Below are 18904 nucleotides of genomic sequence, written 5' to 3' on the forward strand. Positions count from 1 at the left end.
CACAGCGGGGAAATTTTTTCCTATTACTCATTATGAAAAAAAAAACGGACAAAATTCCCATATTCTACCCCGTCGTCAATTTTAGAAATTTGAAAATTTTTGGTAAGTCAATAACTAGTTTAATGTCTTCAAAAAATTACTACATTTAAAGAAAGATATGCTGATATGTATAATAATCAATTTAGAGTTTTTTATAAATCAAAACAATTTTTAAAAAATCTATGATTTACGAACAAATTTTATCGAAATTAGGTGGCGGCGAAATGGTTGAAACTAGTTCAAAGACTAAATTGCTTGAAAAAAGTTCTTTAATTGAGATGTGTTTGCTAAAAGTTTTTCATTTTATCCAAGTTTGTTTGCCAATAAGTAAATTTTATAGTTGTTGGCAAAAGTTTTTTGTTTGTTTTTAAAAATGCTAAAACAAAATTTGCATGCTTTGAGTTATGTACCTTATTATTAATAAGAAAATTTTTCAGTTTTGCAGGGCCAGGAGTTCTTGTGTGTTCTATAGATAACATGCCAACTCAATTGCCTTTAGAAGCTACTGATTATTTTGGTTACCTATTAAGTCCTTATTTGAACAGTATTGTGAGTGTTTATATTTTACATTGCTTAATTACCTAAGCTTACCATAATTACCATTGCTTATTACGTCACAAAACCTGAGACGCTGATTGGTTAAGGGGGAAAAAAAACTTGGATGGAAAGTAGAACATGCTCTACTATCGTTCAAGAAGTTTAACCAAGTTCTTGGATGATTGTTTACACGATCGAAGCTCAAAGCAAAACAAGTTTCCTTCAATAGCAATCAATCTCTGTCAAAGAAATCGGATCGTCTAAACAGGCCTTTAGTTATTTAATTTATTAATTACCATATATCCAGGTGTATTAGTTGACCTTTCAAACCCACAAAATTTTTCAAAAATCAGGGGTGGACTTATACACCAGTAATATCGACACATTACACAAATTACATAGCATTTTTAAAAAGTGCTTAATGGTGCTTAATTTCGTTTTTTAAAAGCCCTTAAAGGTTTTACTTTTTACATTGGGTGTTTTGTAAAAAATAGTTAATTTTCCCTTTTTTCAAAATAAGATATTTTTTCTTTACCATGTCGATTTTTGCCATGAATTATGTAATAAGTGTGGTTTTCACATTGTTTTATTCAACATTTTTATAGTTCATTCCATTAAAATTTTTTTCAGTGTACCTTCGTGCATAGCATATGAAAGCCCCAATAATTTTACATGTTTGATGAAATACTTGTAGGTTTGCATGCATGTATACTCAGCTTGATTCGGTAGGAAGGATTCCAACCTCTCTGTTGCATTTTGCACGAGATTCTTAATTTCTGGCTTCATTTTTTGCCCTCTGAAATTGAACCAAAAAATTTCTCGAATTTTTGCTGATCTGGACTAATTGAACATTGCCAAATTTTTTGCCCTATTTATTACATTGTTGGTGAAGGACCATCGTCTTTTTCACTGGGAAGCTAATGACCTTCAAGCACTCTTCTATTTATACATCATAATCTTTGAACTTGACTTGGGATCATTCAATAATTATATATTTTCATGTGGTCCACAGAGCAATCAAGAATCACAGAGCTTCATGACCTCAAAATTTCCATCTTCTGTTTTAGTCATTTAATTTATTTTATTTATCCTGATGGGGCAAGGGGACTCTAACCCATGATCCATCTACCACTGAGGATATTTCATGTCAGCACTGAGGTTAGTGTGAGCCGATGTGGAATTAGTATCGACCAATCATCACTGGGATTCAAACCAATTCACCTCATTGGAAGGTGAACGCTCTATCTCCTGATCCATCACGGCTCTAGTTTGACCTATTAATTTTATTTTTTTTAAGATTTTTAAAGAATTTTTGAGATTTTTTTAAATAATTATTTTGTTTTCTTTTAGCTGTCCTCTGATGCCACTAAACCTTTAGAACAGCATAATTTCCTTCCTACAGTTCAGGGTGTAAGTATTAGTAGTTTTTTTTCTTGGTTTATCACTTTTTTTTCAGAAATAGACATAATTAGACATAATTATATAGTCTTTTAATGTAGTTAGTGGTGGTACTTTTTTCCATGCTACAGGAGATTATTAAAAGGTATCTACTCTTAGACTTTTATTAATTGTTATCTTGTTTATGGCTTTATTTTGTTAAAATAACTAAAAATAATTAATAAATGAATAGTTTATTCATATTTTTCGGACCTTTTTCCTTTTTATAATATTTATTTTATATTTTTAACTTTGAATATAAAGTAGTTTTTTTTTCTTTCTTAAGTTCCATTTAACAAGAGTTAGAAATGATTTTTAACTTATTGAGGATAGTAAATTTTTATATAATGAATACTCAAGGACAAATTTGAATTCCTTTATTCTCATTGATTTGATTTAAAAAATTGTTTTGAAAATTTTTTGTTTTTAATTTCAATTGCTCCATTATGTCTCACTTGAAAAATATTTAATATCAAGCATTATTAATTTTTAAGTTACAAGTTTTTAATACTTAATCGCGTAAGTTTTATAAGTGATATTAATATTTTTCTCTCATTTTATAGGCAATTATTGCAAGCAATGGTTCCTTGACACCTAATTTTGAATATATTGCAGAACTAAGACATACCTCAGTGTAAGTTCTAAATTGTTTTTCATGAGTTGTGACTTCATGTAATAAAATTTCATCTCTTATGCTTGTTGCCATGTACAGAAGCTTTATCTGTGTTGTTTTTTTTAGACAAAAGTGAGTTAGTTTTATAAGGAGATTATCTTTTAATTGTTTGGCATAAGACTGAGGTTTAAAGGTTAAATAGAAAAGGAAATTATTTTTAAAAAAATAAAACACTATTATCTTGCATCTTGCTGATCATATCTTTTTAAAACATGTTAGAGTTTAATGGAATGGTTTGATAAAGTACTGGCTTATATTTCTTACAGAGGTATTTTTAACTCTTCTACAAGCGTAATTTACACGTTGAAAATCAGGAGTACTCCTAAAAAAACTATTCAGGTATATTTTAATGCTTTGTAATTTAAATAAAACTTTAGAAAAAACATGGTGCATTCTCGAAACTAGCAGAATTTTTCTTCTCTACTTCCCACTACATCTAACTCTTCTATAGCAAAATTAGTACCCTAGATAACAGCTTTAAGTGAAAGAAAGTATTCAATCCTTTACTAATAAACTGAATTGATTGAGAAACAACTAGAAATTTTAACTTTAATATCACAGCATGAGTCTGAATTTAAGGAACAAAATGGAAATGTATGTGATTTCAAATTTGATAATCATGGAAAGTGTAAAAAAGAAATAAAAAAATACAGGTTTAAGACTGTTCGAAACCGACACAGATTTTAAAAATAATTTTAAGAAGATACAGCATTATTTTGAATTGCATCTCTTTCATTTTATTCTTGATTTTTTTTTCTATTTGAAGTTTATCAACAATTCAATTTTTAAGCAAATAAATATACAATATTTTGAAGCAAATATGTATGCTGTTAGAACGCATTGCAATACATTATATATTATAAGTTTATTAAAAAAATAATTATTTCTATTAAAATTGCATAGAATACTCTAGAGATGTAAAGAATTCATTGTGTGAATTGTTGTTCATTATTTGCTTTTCAGGTCACAAATGAAAGCTCAATCACTGGTACAAAAATCTGCGAAGAAGGTTCTTGTTCTTGGAGCTGGTTATGTTGCTGGTCCTCTTGTTGACTACTTAACAAGAGACTCTACAATTCATGTTACCATTGGTATGCATTTTTATTTTTTTAACTGTATAATAATAGATTTATCATCTATGTGTTATTTGTTCATATTTGTTATTGTATATTTTGATTGTATATTTTGATTATTGACATATTTTGATTCCATTATATGGGCTAGCCGCTCTCAGGAATATACAATTAATGTAATGTAAATTATTAATTTTACATTATGGGTATTTCGTCATATTTTTTTCACTAATGAAGTGAATCAAAAATTTTTGCAAGCAATGACTTTGCATACAAATTATAAAACAAGTTTATCTGAAATGAATGCTATCTGAGAAACTATTTTTTTATAATTATTTTTTCAAATGGTCAAAAAAAAATTTTATTGTAAGAAATGAAAATTTTTATGCCAGTATAATCTACTTTATAGTGAATGATAAAATTTATAATTTATAAGAAATTGGCAAATTATTTTTGCAAAATAAAAATTCTAAAAAGATTATAATTCTAAAGATTAAAAAGATAAACATTCTAAAAATTCTTCTTTTTGATTTGAAGAAGTACAAGTACAAAACTAAAAAGTAAAAATTTTAAATTAAATTTCTTTGAAACTGAAAATTCTAAATAGCTATAAATTTCTAAGTAGATATAAAGTTAGTGCTTCAGACCTCAACACACAGATAGACAAACAAACATTAATGGTTTCGTAAAATTAATTGATTCCTAAGTAAGTTATAACAGAGTTTCTTTAATTATGAAGGACTCAAATTATTCAACTAATCAACTTCTATTGATAACAGAATGTTAAATTAATATTAAATATGTGAATTATTTCATTTGACATGTAATAAAAAGTGAATAAATATTTTCTCAACCTACCAAAAAAGGGGCTATAGATGGCTCGAGGGAAAGTTATTTTTGAGTAATGACCAAAAGCAAAACTCTTATGGCAGAAAATCTGTCCTCCTGGTGAGCTCATTTGAAGTCCAAGGTTGTGCTTCACTCTGGTTACTCATTAACGTTTTTTTTTTAAAAAAAAAACAATCATCAGAAAGCTTCCACAGGAAGAAATTTACGTGTGAAATTGGGATAAAGGCCTCTAGACCCTCCAGGCCATGGAAAAGTGTTAGAGACTCAAAAAAGAGTCTGACAACACTATTCCTAGAGCAATAAAGATAAGATCGAGTGACATTTGAATTATAAAAGTTTTTTCCTATCGGTCATCGGGACATATATCATCTTTTACAAAAATCATTGAGTATTCAATTCTTCATTAAGTCACTAAGTTTTGCAAAACTTCATTGAGTTTTTGAATTTTGCAGAAAAGTCATGAGAGCTGCCCTTTTCTTTTCAGGAAATTTCAATCCTAAAGATGTTTGGGAATAAAAGTTAGCTTTTAAAGAAAATATAATACATTAAATTTATAAATTAAAATTATAAATTTTATATATAAATTAAAATTATAAATTTTATATATAAATTAAAATTATGAATTCATTGTATTAAAATAAATTTATAAATTTAAAATAAATTAAAAATGTTGGAAAATAAATTTTTCTTTTAAGAAAATTGGAAGAAAAAAAAAGAAATCTCAGAAAAAAAGTGATGATTTCATTCTACATTCTCGTACAAATATTTGTATTTTTTTCCAAGAAAAGTAAAGTGCAAGTAAAAGGCTGCTCGTAACCAGTGTAAGGCCATGTACATAGAATAGAAATTAAAACCTTCAAGGAAGTGGATAATGGAATGTTTTTGTTGAAGAAAAGTGCAGTATTCATGAGTTTTGGGTAAATATTTGATTTAGTTGCAAGTACTCACTCTATATCGACCTGACATTATAATGACCATTTTCAATTGCACCACAGTGGTCATTATATCGAGCATCAAATGTGTATTTGAAAGTAAATTTTTTTAAATTGTTACTGAACATGTTTTTCTAATAATCTTTTTGATTTATAGATTAGTTTTATATGATTTATTTATTATGTTATTCATTTTTAGGCTCATCCCTTCAAAATCAAGGAGAAGCATTAGTTAAGTCTGATAATGCAGAACATGTTGTCTTAGATGTTACAACTGGAAGCAATAACTTAGACAAATTGATTGAAGAATCTAGTCTGGTGGTTAGGTAATTAGTTTGTTGAAGTAATTTGTGTACATTCAGATTCAACACTTTGCCAATGCCATTTCGAGTTATTTAACTCTTGGATAATAACTTATGTTCTTTTTTTGTTTTTTGTTGGTTTTGAAATTAGTTTTTTACAACTTTTCTTTTTTGGAGCAATAATGTAGTGTTTATAAATTTTTGCATCTCTTTTGATTTAAAAAAATTATGAATTTAAATTTTGGTTTTTAAATTATTAGTTTCAGATAAGAATAAAAAATAAGAGTTAATGGAATTAAATATTTGTAGAACATGAGAATAATTATCACATAATTTATGTTTATCTGAAACCACTGCATATTTAGCATCAGTTTAATTATTGATTTCAAGCTATGTAAATGAAGACTAGTGTTTTTACTGAACAGTCTTAGTTCTTTAAAAAATTTAAAATTAATTATGAAATTATTGTTTAAAAATTTGAGCACAATTTGTTTAAAACTGCGCAAGATATGAGTAATTAATCTATTCGTTATATGCTGCTGACGTGTGGCGAAAGCTTTAAAAAAAATTTTACTTTTGTAGTGAATTGTATTTGACAACTAATAAAAAAAGTCTATTTGAATATCTTAAAAATTTAAAATATTTCGGAAGCTCAGAATGATAAGGGTTTTTAAAATATATCATATTAACAAATTATAAATATATCTTTTCTTATCTGAGTAATTTGAATTTCATATTTTCTTAAATTGTGAAAGTACATAAATAATACAATTCATTTTTCTCTCTACGAAAGAAAAAAAGAACAAATTTACTTCTGTTTAACTTCTTTACACTTTGAGCATTTCTTTGAAAAATTGAAAGGTGAGATTGAAAGAAAGATTCGTAAGAAAGCCAGATTGAAACTGTGTATGAAATAAGAAAACTTATTAAATGCCTAAAATCATTCAATGTTAATTTTAGAACAAATTTTCCCCTTTTCTATATTAATAAATTTTTTGTATTTTATTTTGTTAAAATGAATTGTAAGAAAAATGTTTTGAAATACTTGTTTATTTTTTTAGCCTACTTCCTTATTCATTACATCCAACAGTTGCTGAACGTTGTATAAAACACAAGGTTAATATGGTGACTGCCAGTTATTTAAGTCCCCAAATGAAAGAACTACATCAAGCGTGAGTACAAATCATATTTTATATCTCTCTTTTACGCATTTTTCAGATTATATGTTAACTTCAATTATACTTAAAACTTCAACAAATTACTTGTATAGTTTAGTATTTGTTTACGTAAAAGTAATCAATATAATAGAAAAATTGTTTTATTGTTATAAACTTTGAAAAAATTAAAAATTTATATTCAAATTTTTCTTTTGATCAATTAATTTTACTCATTCTTTGAAAGATTTTTCAATTGCACTTAACTTTTTTTTATTTCAATCTTATTTTTTTTTCAATGTTCATTTAATTTAATTGCATTCATGTTTAAGAACAGTATAGTTTTCTGTGATCTGTTAATCCTTAAAGGGTTTAATTTATTGTTAGTAATGTGATTAGTTCAAATTGAAAGTTTTATGTAAATTTTTTTTAAAAACAAAATAAGCTAATACTCCTAAGTCATCCACCATCTGGTACAATTATTTTTAAAAATTATTCTCAATTTGCTTTCATGAATAATGAAAGCTTAATTCGAATGGTAGTATTATCCTTCTGGAAGAAACAGCATGCTGTATACTTAGTGTAAATGCTTAGAACTTTTTTAAAGTTAAGATGCTTTCTGTCTGGCCAGCTAATAAGTTACAAAACGTACCCCTAAAACTATAATGTAAGTCCTTAAAGGGATTGTTTAAGTAAGCATCTAGGGCTTGAAGCACTTATGTCAGTCCTTTCCACACCTTAGTAGTTTTCGTTTCACACAACTTATTTTTCATATTTGAGACCTGTATCAGTTCTTAATCATCATGGATATTTTTACTAACCCTTTGCTTATGGTGACCGTGTTGTATCATCACATGTGGTCCACATGTTGCATCAACCGTAAGCCAAAGGTTGAGATATAATTTTACTTTTAATTACACTGTTGTTTCAATTTAAGAGTACATTGTTGAAGAATATGCATTTTCAGCTAATCACAGAGGCACTTTTATCCGGAAATATACAGTTTGTGTTAAAATACTTTGTTCTTATCAAATTTATTTGGAAAGTGTTCACATAGCACACAATTTATCGCACAATTAACTTAGCCACACAATTTATAACATAGCACACAATTAACTTTGATATGGAGGTGCATAATTGCTGGTATAAAACCTTTGTGGTTCCTGCCTTAAATAATCGTAATCTGAACATGAAATTATTTGCAATAGAAATTTAAATTTTTTTAATACATTTTTATGATTCTAATAAAAATTCCCAAAATAACATGAATTTTTTATTTACATATATGAAAATGTGAATAATTTATCCAGCAAAAGATTAAACTGTTTGTCTTTAAAAAAAAAATAATTTTACTTTGCAAACGTATATTTTAACTATTATGTACAGTATTTATGTTTAAATCTATAAAATAAATTGACATTGTTCTTATTGCACCAATAAAGGAAGGAAATATTATTAATTTACAGCAATAAATTGCGCTTTGTGGTGTTTTCCCAGAGTGCAATTTGTTTTTCTATCTGACTTTTACTTAAAGAAAATTAAGATCAGTTTTTATTTTCAACACAGATGAAACTGAACATTAGAAAACTGTTAATTTTCTTGCTTGAAATAAATGGTAGAAAGCATTTAAATTATATATTGCACTAAGAATAAAATTTCATATTTCTACATCAAAATAGTTAGATTATAGTTTAATGTAGCAAGTGTGTACTATTATGATTTAAGTATATCATTCAAAACATATTATGTGTGATTAATTTGGAGTGATCTCTTTTTGAAGTGCTTGTGAAGCTGGTATAACTATTATGAATGAGGTAGGATTAGATCCTGGCATTGACCATTTGTTGGCTATGGAGTGTTTTGATGAAATCAGACTAAATAATGGCAAGGTAAACTATCAGCATTATTAAAAATTGTTGTTACTTAAAATTGTACGATATTTACTTCAAATTGCTTAGTAACCACAGAAATGAAATTTTTTTTCAATTTAAGGAATTCAATATTCACTTATTAGGTATGAAATATGTCATTAAGTTGTACTTCTAACTAATTGCATTGAAAATAATTCAAGTTCTTTGATAACTTGCAGTTTTTTTGGAAACATCCTTAGTTTTATATTAGTTTAAACTTTATGCTAGATCTTTGAAAAAATGTTTAAAAAAATTTTTTTTCTTGGTTATTGTGTAATTTAAATGCATGTTTTCTTATAATTTAAATAAATATTTTTCTTTGGGTTTTCCAGACAAATTGAATTCTTTATTTTATTTACTTTTCGAATGTTAAAAGTTTTAATTCAAGAAATCACTTTAAAAAGCAGTTTTAAATTTTTGGCTCTTAGTTTTTTTTTTTTTTTGCAGACTTATAGGTTATTGAGAAGTTCAATTTCTGGCTCCTTATTTTTCGTGCACATTATTTATATATTCTTGCATTCTAAAGAAGAATTATATGCAATTGTGAAAAAATTTGTAGCACTTTGGTTAGACTGTACTTAAAGGATCTGCTTTGATTTTATTTGAGTATAAAACTTAAAATTATAAAGTATTGTGCTGCATTGTATTAAAATTTTTTTTAAAAAAAACTGTGCTGGCATGCAACATTGGTTCTAAATCCAATCAATCATTTTTGCATAATAATGAGTATGTAGCATGAACAATAAGTGTTTCTATTCTTTATAAAAGTCTTAAATTTATTATCTGATGATTTATTAAACTAAAGTTAATTTTTATTATCAAACAAAAATGTGGAAAAAGATCATCAATAAGAGCAGAAGAGGACGCTGCTATGTTAAACAGTGTTATTCTACTTCAAGCTTTTGGAAATAAATACATTGAAATTTTACTTAATTCTTTATTTGTTAGCACTTAATCATTTTATAAAAAAAAACAATGTGAATAGGAATAAAAATAATTAAATACTCAATGGAAAATGCATCAGCCTGTAATGCGAGCAAGTAAAGCGAGCCTGTGAGCAATATTGACCACATAGCCACAGTCATGAAGTTGTGGAACCTTAATCTCCATGACCCCTTGCAGTAATGCTTTTTTCCCCCTACGTGTTAAGCATATATTAAATTTTCCATAAACAGATCTTTATATAATTGTAAATTTTAAAATTATTTTCATTATGAATAATAACTAATTTTTAAATTTTTTTTATTTGAAGATAACATCATTTGTATCATTTTGTGGTGGCTTGCCAGCTCCAGAATTCTCAGATAATCCTTTAAGGTATAAGTTCAGGTAAGAACTCTATATTGAATACTCTGTTTTAAAAATCATCTTGCTGTGATTTTCCATAGCTTTAAAATAAAATGGCACAGCTGTAATTGTTATTGTGGTAAATACTGCACTCTAAAATTTAGTTTGTAACTTTTTCAAAATATTGTTTTTGTTTATCATTTTGTTCCTAATTTCTATATCTGTGCAACTATATAAACTTAGTATTTATAACCAATTAAATTATTCAAATTTACTAGTTGTGTAATAGCAGTATTATGAGGTTACTTTAGTGTAAGATTTATGAGCGTTTCAATTTAAACACATTTTTTGTAATTCCTTTAAAGTTATATGTAAAATTGTGCTGCTGTTAAAAAACATTAGAACTTTATCAATGGTTTTATTACTTTAATAAGTGGTTTTTTACTAACATACTGTATTTTTAACCTAGCATGACTTAAGAATAGATTGTCTCAAATCCACATATCTTGGAAAAAAGTTTTTTCAGTTTTTCAAGTTTTATACATTTTATATCCTTTATTTGCTGATATTTAAACCTTGCTTCTTATTTTCATATTTGTATCTAAATTTGCCAAAGTGAAGAATAACATGTAAAAAGGAGAACTAACAATATTGAAGTTTAATTGATAATAATTTATATTTGATTATTAAATTCTATAATTCTCTTCATTGATTCATTTAATATATCATAGATTGTAAAAGAATTAGATAATTCACAAACGTGTACATTTATGAAAACTTGATATCTTTCCGTTAATGGTTATTTTTTAAAAATGTTTACACTCAGTGTTTTTAATGATGAAATTAAATTTGTAAGCGCTGGAATCATTTTTAGAAATTTAATATGAACCGCCCTTTTGTTGTTTATGGTCTAAATTTTGTGTGGATTTATTAGTTGAAAAGTTAAATTTTTTGAGTTCAGTTTTTGGAGAATTTCCCATACCTAAAGTAATTTTTAATCTTTCATGTGGTTCAAACTTTTTTTATCCTTTCTTTTAGCTGGAATCCTAGAGGTGTTTTACTAAATACCACAGCTGAAGCAAAATATCTTGAGAATGGCAAAGTAAGTATATTATTTTGTTTATAAAATAATATTAGATTTCAAGTTTATTTTTAATCTATTTTTATTTCAAGACAATAATTACACACAATTTAAGAGCTATTAACCTATCTATAATTATAGTAACATCTTCAATGCATATTTTTTTTCTTCAAAAAGTAGATATCATTGATTTAAAAAATACAAACTTTTTAGCTGTAAATACTTACCTTGATTCATTTCTGTAATTACTTTTAGCTTCTCTTTATATGTCAGTGTTTTTACATTACTATTGTACATTCGAGTCCTTCACCTGATTCAGCAAAAAAAAAAAAAAAAAAAAAATATCAAATGGAAAAATTTAAAAATTTTGTAATTGTTACAAAAAAGTTGTTTATTTAGAAAAAAATCTTTTAGAACTTTGTCATTTTTATATCCAAGAATTGCATAATATTTCAAGACGTACAAAAAATGTTGTATTGTGATACATATTTGTGTATACTATTCTTGGATATGGAATAGTCATTGTTAGAAGTTGATGCACTAAAAAAATCAAAAATTATATTAGATTATTATAACTTTACTTTATTGTTTTAATAATTAATTATTAAAAATGCTGAACTTACCAATTTTGGGCATTTTTGATAATCAATTATTTATTGTAATATACAATCTACCAATTTTTGTCATTAGACTACGAGTGATGATTCATTTTTATCATGCAGACGGATTTGTGTATATTATATTTATGTATTCCAGATTGTGGAAATTCCAGCTGGTGGTGTTTTAATGGATTCTATCCGAGATATCGATTTCCTCCCAGGATTCAATTTAGAAGGATATCCAAATAGGGACTCAACACAATACATCAATGCGTATGATATACAATCTGCTGAAACTGTTATTAGAGGAACTCTACGTTATAAAGTAATCAATTTGACTCAACTAAAGTTTTTTTAAGATGTACATCAGAAGTGGTTAACCTTTTGCATAACATGTGCCAACTTTTTGTCAGATGTGACATACAGTTCTGGCATTATTCTTTTATATAAACTTTTTATGTAAGCTAAAGTTTTACTCAGTGTCCTTAACTACGGGAGTAATTGTGAGCCCAACTCAAAAATCCTAAAAATTTCTCGAGTAAAATCATTAATGAAGCATTTCAAAAAATTAATGTCTTTATAAATTTAAATCATTGATATTTTCAAAAAAAAAATTTATATGCTGCATAATTTAAATGAAAAATTACGTTTTTCATTTAAATTATGCAGACATAACGACTTTTATGTCTAATCACATTTATTATTCTACCGGAAAAAATATTTACAAATTAAAAAGATGCCAAGTATAAATTCTAGTTCTAATATTTCTAAATAAAATATACAAGAATTTTTGTACATAAATGTGATCGATGATTTCTTGAAACTTCTGGACCTTGGACTTCTGGATTGCGGTTAGCGAAAAGTCCGGATTTTTCCGGAGCACAATCGTCTTTGTTAACTAGTTATGATTAATCAATTATCTAGAAATAGAAATGTTAATGCAAACTAGAGAGGCACAAAGCATTCTAGTATTATTTGAACTGATTGGGCAAGTTGTAATCATTCAATGCATTATGTTTGGCCACCAGTGTTGTATAGTATTAATTGCTTATGATAATTAACTTATATTTTGCTATTATGTAGGTAAAAGATCTAACTTTAAAATTAGTGTTTCTTCTATGAACTGGCTCATAGAAGAAGAAAGTGGGAAGACTAGAATAAAGGTAGTAATCATAGTTGGCCAGACAGCCCAATGTGGGCCAATGCCTTCCTCTGAAGATTTCTCCATAACGACTTCCGATTTATCTTTGATCTCCAATTCTTTTCATTAATTACAAGAAAATCAGACTCTTAATAAATCTTGTACAGTTCAAAGTCAAATTTCCTTCTCCAATTATTGTTTTAATTTACACCACCAAGTATGCTCCACAAATTGTTTCTCTCAAATATTGCAATACAATTTTCCTCCAGTTTTGAGTAAGTAGTAAAGTCTTACCTTTATCTGGTGGCATGAGTTGGAGAGGGTTCTGGCTGAAATAAATTATTTTAGCATTTGTAAATCCATGAGTATTGTGCAAGTTGAGAAAACATATCTTATATGATTATACATTTGATTATGTAAAGAAATAATGCAGGTTATTAACTCTGAATTTTTACATTGTGTGTGGAGGAAGGACTTCTCTTTGTTTATTGTAGAAGGGCAAAGTGATAGCAAATCACATAAAATAAAACATTTGCATTAGGATAAATATTCAGTTATGCAGACCTTGGGGGAAAAAAGAGTCATATGATGCAAGATATCCAGTTTTTTACTTTCTCATTTAAAAAAGAAAGATCAAATGTAATTTATCCAACATTAGCAGTTTAGCCGAAAAGGATAGGGTATACTTTGTGCTAAGTAGACTGAAGCAAGAAGGAATTAAACATAAATGAAAGTACAGAAATAGGCATAATATAATATTGCCCATTTTTTGGGCTTTATTCTTTTTTTCGTTTTCTTTTCTTCTCTTTTTTTGCTTTAGACTAGCAGCTTAGGTTTAATCTTTAGGTCTCTGTGAATTTTAAGTAATAAATTGCTCTGGGCTCAAAGTTGCTATTTATCCATTCATAGTTAATAATTGTGTATTTAAAATTTATAGGAATTGGAGTTCGATGACAGGACAAACTGAAGTGGAATGTGCTTGTAATTAGTTAATCCAGCATTAAGAGTTACTGTAATTTATCCAATCAAATCAGTCTTGTTAAATTTTATAATTTAAATTAAATTAAATTTGAAATTAAAAGTATTTATAAAGTAAAAAACAAATTTTTAAGGTAAAAATAAATACTCTAATGAGTCCTCTTGGCGTAGACTTTTATGAGTCAATTGTAGCAATTGATTGTAGTTTAGAATATCTGTATTGTTGTGAAAATTGTAATTAATTGTTGCTTAGAAATAGTTGACGGTAATTATTGTTGTTCTTCCTGCCTGAGTAATAATTGTTTTTTCCAAGCATAAAATAATTGTAAAAGAAAATGTTGTCTACCCATACATGAATGAGGAAAACAAAATTTTTCCTTTTTATTTTCCAATTTTTTGTTGATAACTTTATGTTTTACGTTTCAAATCAAACTGTTTTATCGTTTTTGGATTATTTTTTTTTGTGTGTGTTAAGTTTAACACAGTACTACATTTATTAATTTTTAGGGATTTTCGGAAGCAATGAAAGCTCTCTTGAAATTGGGTCTTTTGAGTATGGAACCTCATCCTTGTCTTCATCCTAAAGGACCTGAAATATCATGGGTGTGTGAAACAATATTTTTGTACTATTGTATTTTTTAAATTTTGTGCTCTTCGATATACATGTTCTCTGTACTTCTATATTTGTGAGTTTAAATATATATGATTATATATATATAAGATAACTGACATTAAATTAACACCAAATCAAGAAAATCAAGTTTTAAGCTTTAAACTATTATTTTGTATTTTTGGATAGGTCTGATATTAATTAATCACTGTTTCCATTGGTTGGTTTGATAAGAAGATAATGGAAGTACTAAATTTGTTATTACTCAACTTCTTTAGGCACCTCTTTTACTACCTCATTGAAGGATTAAAAAAAAGATATTCTTAAAACTTATAATGAAACAATATTTTTAAAAATTTTCACTTAGAACAAATAGACATAAAAATTAATAACAATAATTTATCTTTCATATTAAAGATATAACTTTAAAAATATGTTTTAATCTATTTGTTTTTATCATAATTTATTTACTTGTGAAAAACTAATTTTAAAGTTTCAAGATGTAATTAAGTTTAATTAAAAAGTTAGAGAACGTAACCTTGTGGGATTTATTCTTAGACAACAAGCATTTTTTCTAAAAATTGACTTGTTGTTTACTTAAAAAGACCATTGTGAAATTTTGAAACAATCATTTTTTTAAAATTCTTTATATTTTTTAAAACATTGTTCTAAAGGTATATGTTGAATATCATAACTTATTTAAAAAAAAAGGTACAAAAGGGTTTGCATTGTTGTGTGTGTAAATCAAATAAGTTTTTTTTAAAATTTAAATGGTTTCTCAAAACTTTGTTTTTCAAAGATAGGTTTAATAATTTTCCACCAATTTGATTATTATCTTTGATGCTCATAGGGGTGGTTAGATAAATTTTAAAAAATGATTAACAAATTTACTTAAATGACTATGTACTAAATGTTATTGCCAAAGCTTAGAAATCAATTATTCTACATATTATTTAGCTAACACACAAAGTGACGAAAAAGATGCATTAAAATGCCCCCCCCCCCCAAAAAAAAAAAAAATTGTGTCTTAAACTATTTAGGTAATCTTAATTGGAACAATATAAACATTTTTGTACACTTAAATTAACCTAATGTTATTTTTTAATTTTTCTATATCTAAATCAAGTTACTAGATCAAACTCTCAACACATTAGTTGATAGAATTAATCATCAATCACTTTTATAACTAGAATCGAACTGTTTAAAATGTTATTACAATTAAGGAAATTGACATAATGCCATTGAGTTATTTTTCCCTATCTAAAGAATCAAGTCAATAAATACAAACAAGCAATCGACAAATTAGTTAATAGAATGAGAAAATATAAACCTAAATGACACGGAAACCATTAATACCTACATTACCTGGGTGAATGGAGGAAAACTCTCGATTCTGCACATTTAGGGACTACTCTAGTCAATCTGCTTGTGAGCTGTGTAATGTGCATACCTGCCAAACCTCCTGTTTTTTAATGAAGACTCCTGTACTTTACGATTATCTCCTGTTTACCCGCATATTCTCAAATTTCTCTGTATTTCTTGTAGAAATTTTAAAAAATAAATAAATAAATTGTAGAGAAAATATCCGTTGATGGCAAAAATACTTCTCTTCTTCCTCAACAGATAGTGTTATTGCCAGTACTGCACTATGTTTAGTGTTAATAAAATAGGCTGTCAGCTGTTGAATTGGGTCGGCTATTGAACAACGGTTATAAAATAGTTTAAGTAATTATAAATAACGGTTTAAAAAAGTCTTCTTTAGATTAAGATTTATATACATATTTCTTTTCCTTCATGAATTGTAAGTGCTTATTTTATTTCCAATTTTGAATTTCTCTTTTTGACTTCCATGATTATGCATGATGTATCAAAACTTTTCTCCTAGCCTAAAGAATGTCGCTAATAAAATCTCCTTTATTTTATTTCTCTAATTTTGGCAGGTATGAATGTGCATATTTAGCATAATTGAACTGTAGCATGTACATATTGTAAATAAAAAAATTTTGTTAGCCTATAATTGATCTATTCCAGTATATCATTGATCAGAATCTGTTTTCTAATCCCATAGAAACAATTTCTTTGTACTCTTCTTGGTCATCAAGATCAAGAAATGCTATCATCCACCCTTAAGAATAGAGCTTTAGATTTGGTTGGAAGATCGAGTAATTTATCTGATTTAGAAAAGTGAGTTTGAACTTGGATATCATGTGTAATGTGTACAATTTAGTAAAATTTGTAAAAACTTAATCAAATTTAAAATGTAATGTTGTTCTCAATTTTAGAGGCATAAAAACCATTGAAGATGTGACTCTCAAAATTCAATAGAATAGGGGATTGTATTTAATTGCAAAATTTACTGATTTTTTTCCTTCTTTAATTAGGCTGGCCATAGAACAGGGAATTTTCATCAGTTTTAAAAGCCAGGAAACCATTAAGAATTATTTTTTAAAGTTCTGAGACCGATTTTAATGGTCCTGAATCAATGGACCACCATTAATTTCGAGCTTTGGTATCTGATGGTGCAAATGTTTCTCATTGTGCTGTATCTAATTTATTTTGTCCTCAGTACATATATTATGCTGTGGTGGCAGGCTGGAATTTTCTTAAAATACTTCTGGAAAAGAGGTGTATACACCCCGAAAAGAGGTCATTTTTCATGTTTTAACTTGTCTCTTACTAGACGTAATTTCTGTTTATTTCAGAAATAAAAAATCTACCAACATATTTAACTTTTTCTAAATAGTTTTATTTTGAAACTACATTTGATTGGAACCAATGAGCAGATTTAAACATAATATTTTGTATGATTTCCAAATAACCAGATTATAGAAATGAATTAAAGTTAATACGATTATTATAAAATTTAAGGAGTGTTTGCTGTTATTAATTCATTGAAAATTCTGTTTAAAGATATATTTTTATGTATATCTTTACACACTATAAGTTATTTTAAGAAATAACTAAAATTATTTTTCTTTATCTTCTATTCTAGATTAGGAATATTTGAAGATGAACCTCTTGTAAAATGTTCCACTCCTTTAGATACCTTAACTCATTACCTGGCAAATAGACTAGCAATAAGTATGCTTTATTTGTTTGTTGTAACTTATGTACTTGTAATTTTTGTTTCTAGTTCTCGCTTTTTTTCTTAAATTAATATTTTTAAAACCTTTATTGATAATGAGATAAAAACTAACTTACTAAGTGAATTCTATGGAGATAATAATTTAAAAAAACTAATTTTCTTAACAATGAGGCTTCTTATTTCAATAAAAAAAATATATAAAATTAAATTTCTTATTATATGTTGCACAACTCATTGTTTAATTTTTATCTAATATATATACTGTAATATTGCAGTGTGTAAATGGACCCATTTTGTAAGTTAATAATCCGTATTTATGATTAAAATATAGTAAATTTGTGGTATGTCGAGTATATAAATAGACCTCTGAAAAAATCAAATATGATTTCTATCTTGTTGTAAAATTCTTTTAAAAGTGCAGAATTTCAAATTGTTTGGATTATTTTTTGTGGGACTCTGCTGATCTAATGATGAAGTAGAATCAATTGCAGAGTGAGGTCCATATGACGACACAGATGATCTAGAATTTTTAAATTTGAAGCTTCATGGTGCATTTTAAAAGTTTTTCCTTGCGTTATATTTTTTGAAATACTCTTGAATAAATTATCTTAACTTTTTCTACACTTAATTTTTTCCCCTTTATGTAATTTAAAATATTATTTCTTAAAAAAAGAAATTATATGTTAAGGAAATACCGTTAGAGAAAATATAAAATTTAATGTCTACAGCATATATTAAAAATAGTTTTTTAAAAAGATAATTTTATGCAGAATTATTCATATCTCACTGTTTATAAGGCATCAATATTCCAAAATTAAAGAATGTATAACTTTATTACTGGTGTTTTAGTCAACCCCTGATTTTTGTAAAGTTTTAGAGGTTGGAAAAATTGGCTTATAGATCAAGATATATATATGGTTTAGTAAGTAAGTTTAAAATATAACTATAAAAATTAAGTTTAATTTGACCTAAAATGATTTGGAAAAAAGCCAAAAGAATAGCAATTTGTTAAATAATGTTTATATTTCATAAAGTTAGTTTTCTAGGTTTAGTAATGCCTTCTGGCCTATTTTTCATTTATCTGAAAGATCAGGCTGTTATAAAGAGTTGATTAATGGGTTAAAATGTTATTAACTTAAAATTATTTTAGATCTACTGCCTGAAATTCTACTGTTTCATGTTATTATTAATAATAACATGAAACATTAATAAACTTG

General features: G+C 26.6%; 1 protein-coding gene across 5 annotated transcripts in view; it reads left to right on the forward strand.

Moving 5' to 3' along the window:
- Nucleotides 1-18904, forward strand: part of LKRSDH (lysine ketoglutarate reductase/saccharopine dehydrogenase) — a 46584-nt gene that overhangs the window by 23510 nt on the left and 4170 nt on the right. For all 5 annotated transcript variants that reach the window (XM_016067159.4, XM_043049519.3, XM_071178284.2 and 2 more), the window contains exons 10-22: nt 477-588; nt 1927-1986; nt 2577-2647; nt 3650-3777; nt 5740-5866; nt 6904-7014; nt 8777-8885; nt 10159-10235; nt 11232-11295; nt 12031-12198; nt 14500-14595; nt 16671-16786; nt 17595-17683. In XM_016067159.4, the coding sequence (XP_015922645.3) occupies nt 477-588; nt 1927-1986; nt 2577-2647; nt 3650-3777; nt 5740-5866; nt 6904-7014; nt 8777-8885; nt 10159-10235; nt 11232-11295; nt 12031-12198; nt 14500-14595; nt 16671-16786; nt 17595-17683 (1328 nt within the window). The remainder of the gene's footprint in view (nt 1-476; nt 589-1926; nt 1987-2576; nt 2648-3649; nt 3778-5739; nt 5867-6903; nt 7015-8776; nt 8886-10158; nt 10236-11231; nt 11296-12030; nt 12199-14499; nt 14596-16670; nt 16787-17594; nt 17684-18904) is intronic.

The sequence above is a fragment of the Parasteatoda tepidariorum genome, chromosome 6 (genome assembly GCF_982258835.1).
Source record: "Parasteatoda tepidariorum strain Cologne lab strain chromosome 6, Ptep-v5.0, whole genome shotgun sequence".
NCBI classification, from domain to species: Eukaryota; Metazoa; Arthropoda; class Arachnida; order Araneae; family Theridiidae; genus Parasteatoda; species Parasteatoda tepidariorum.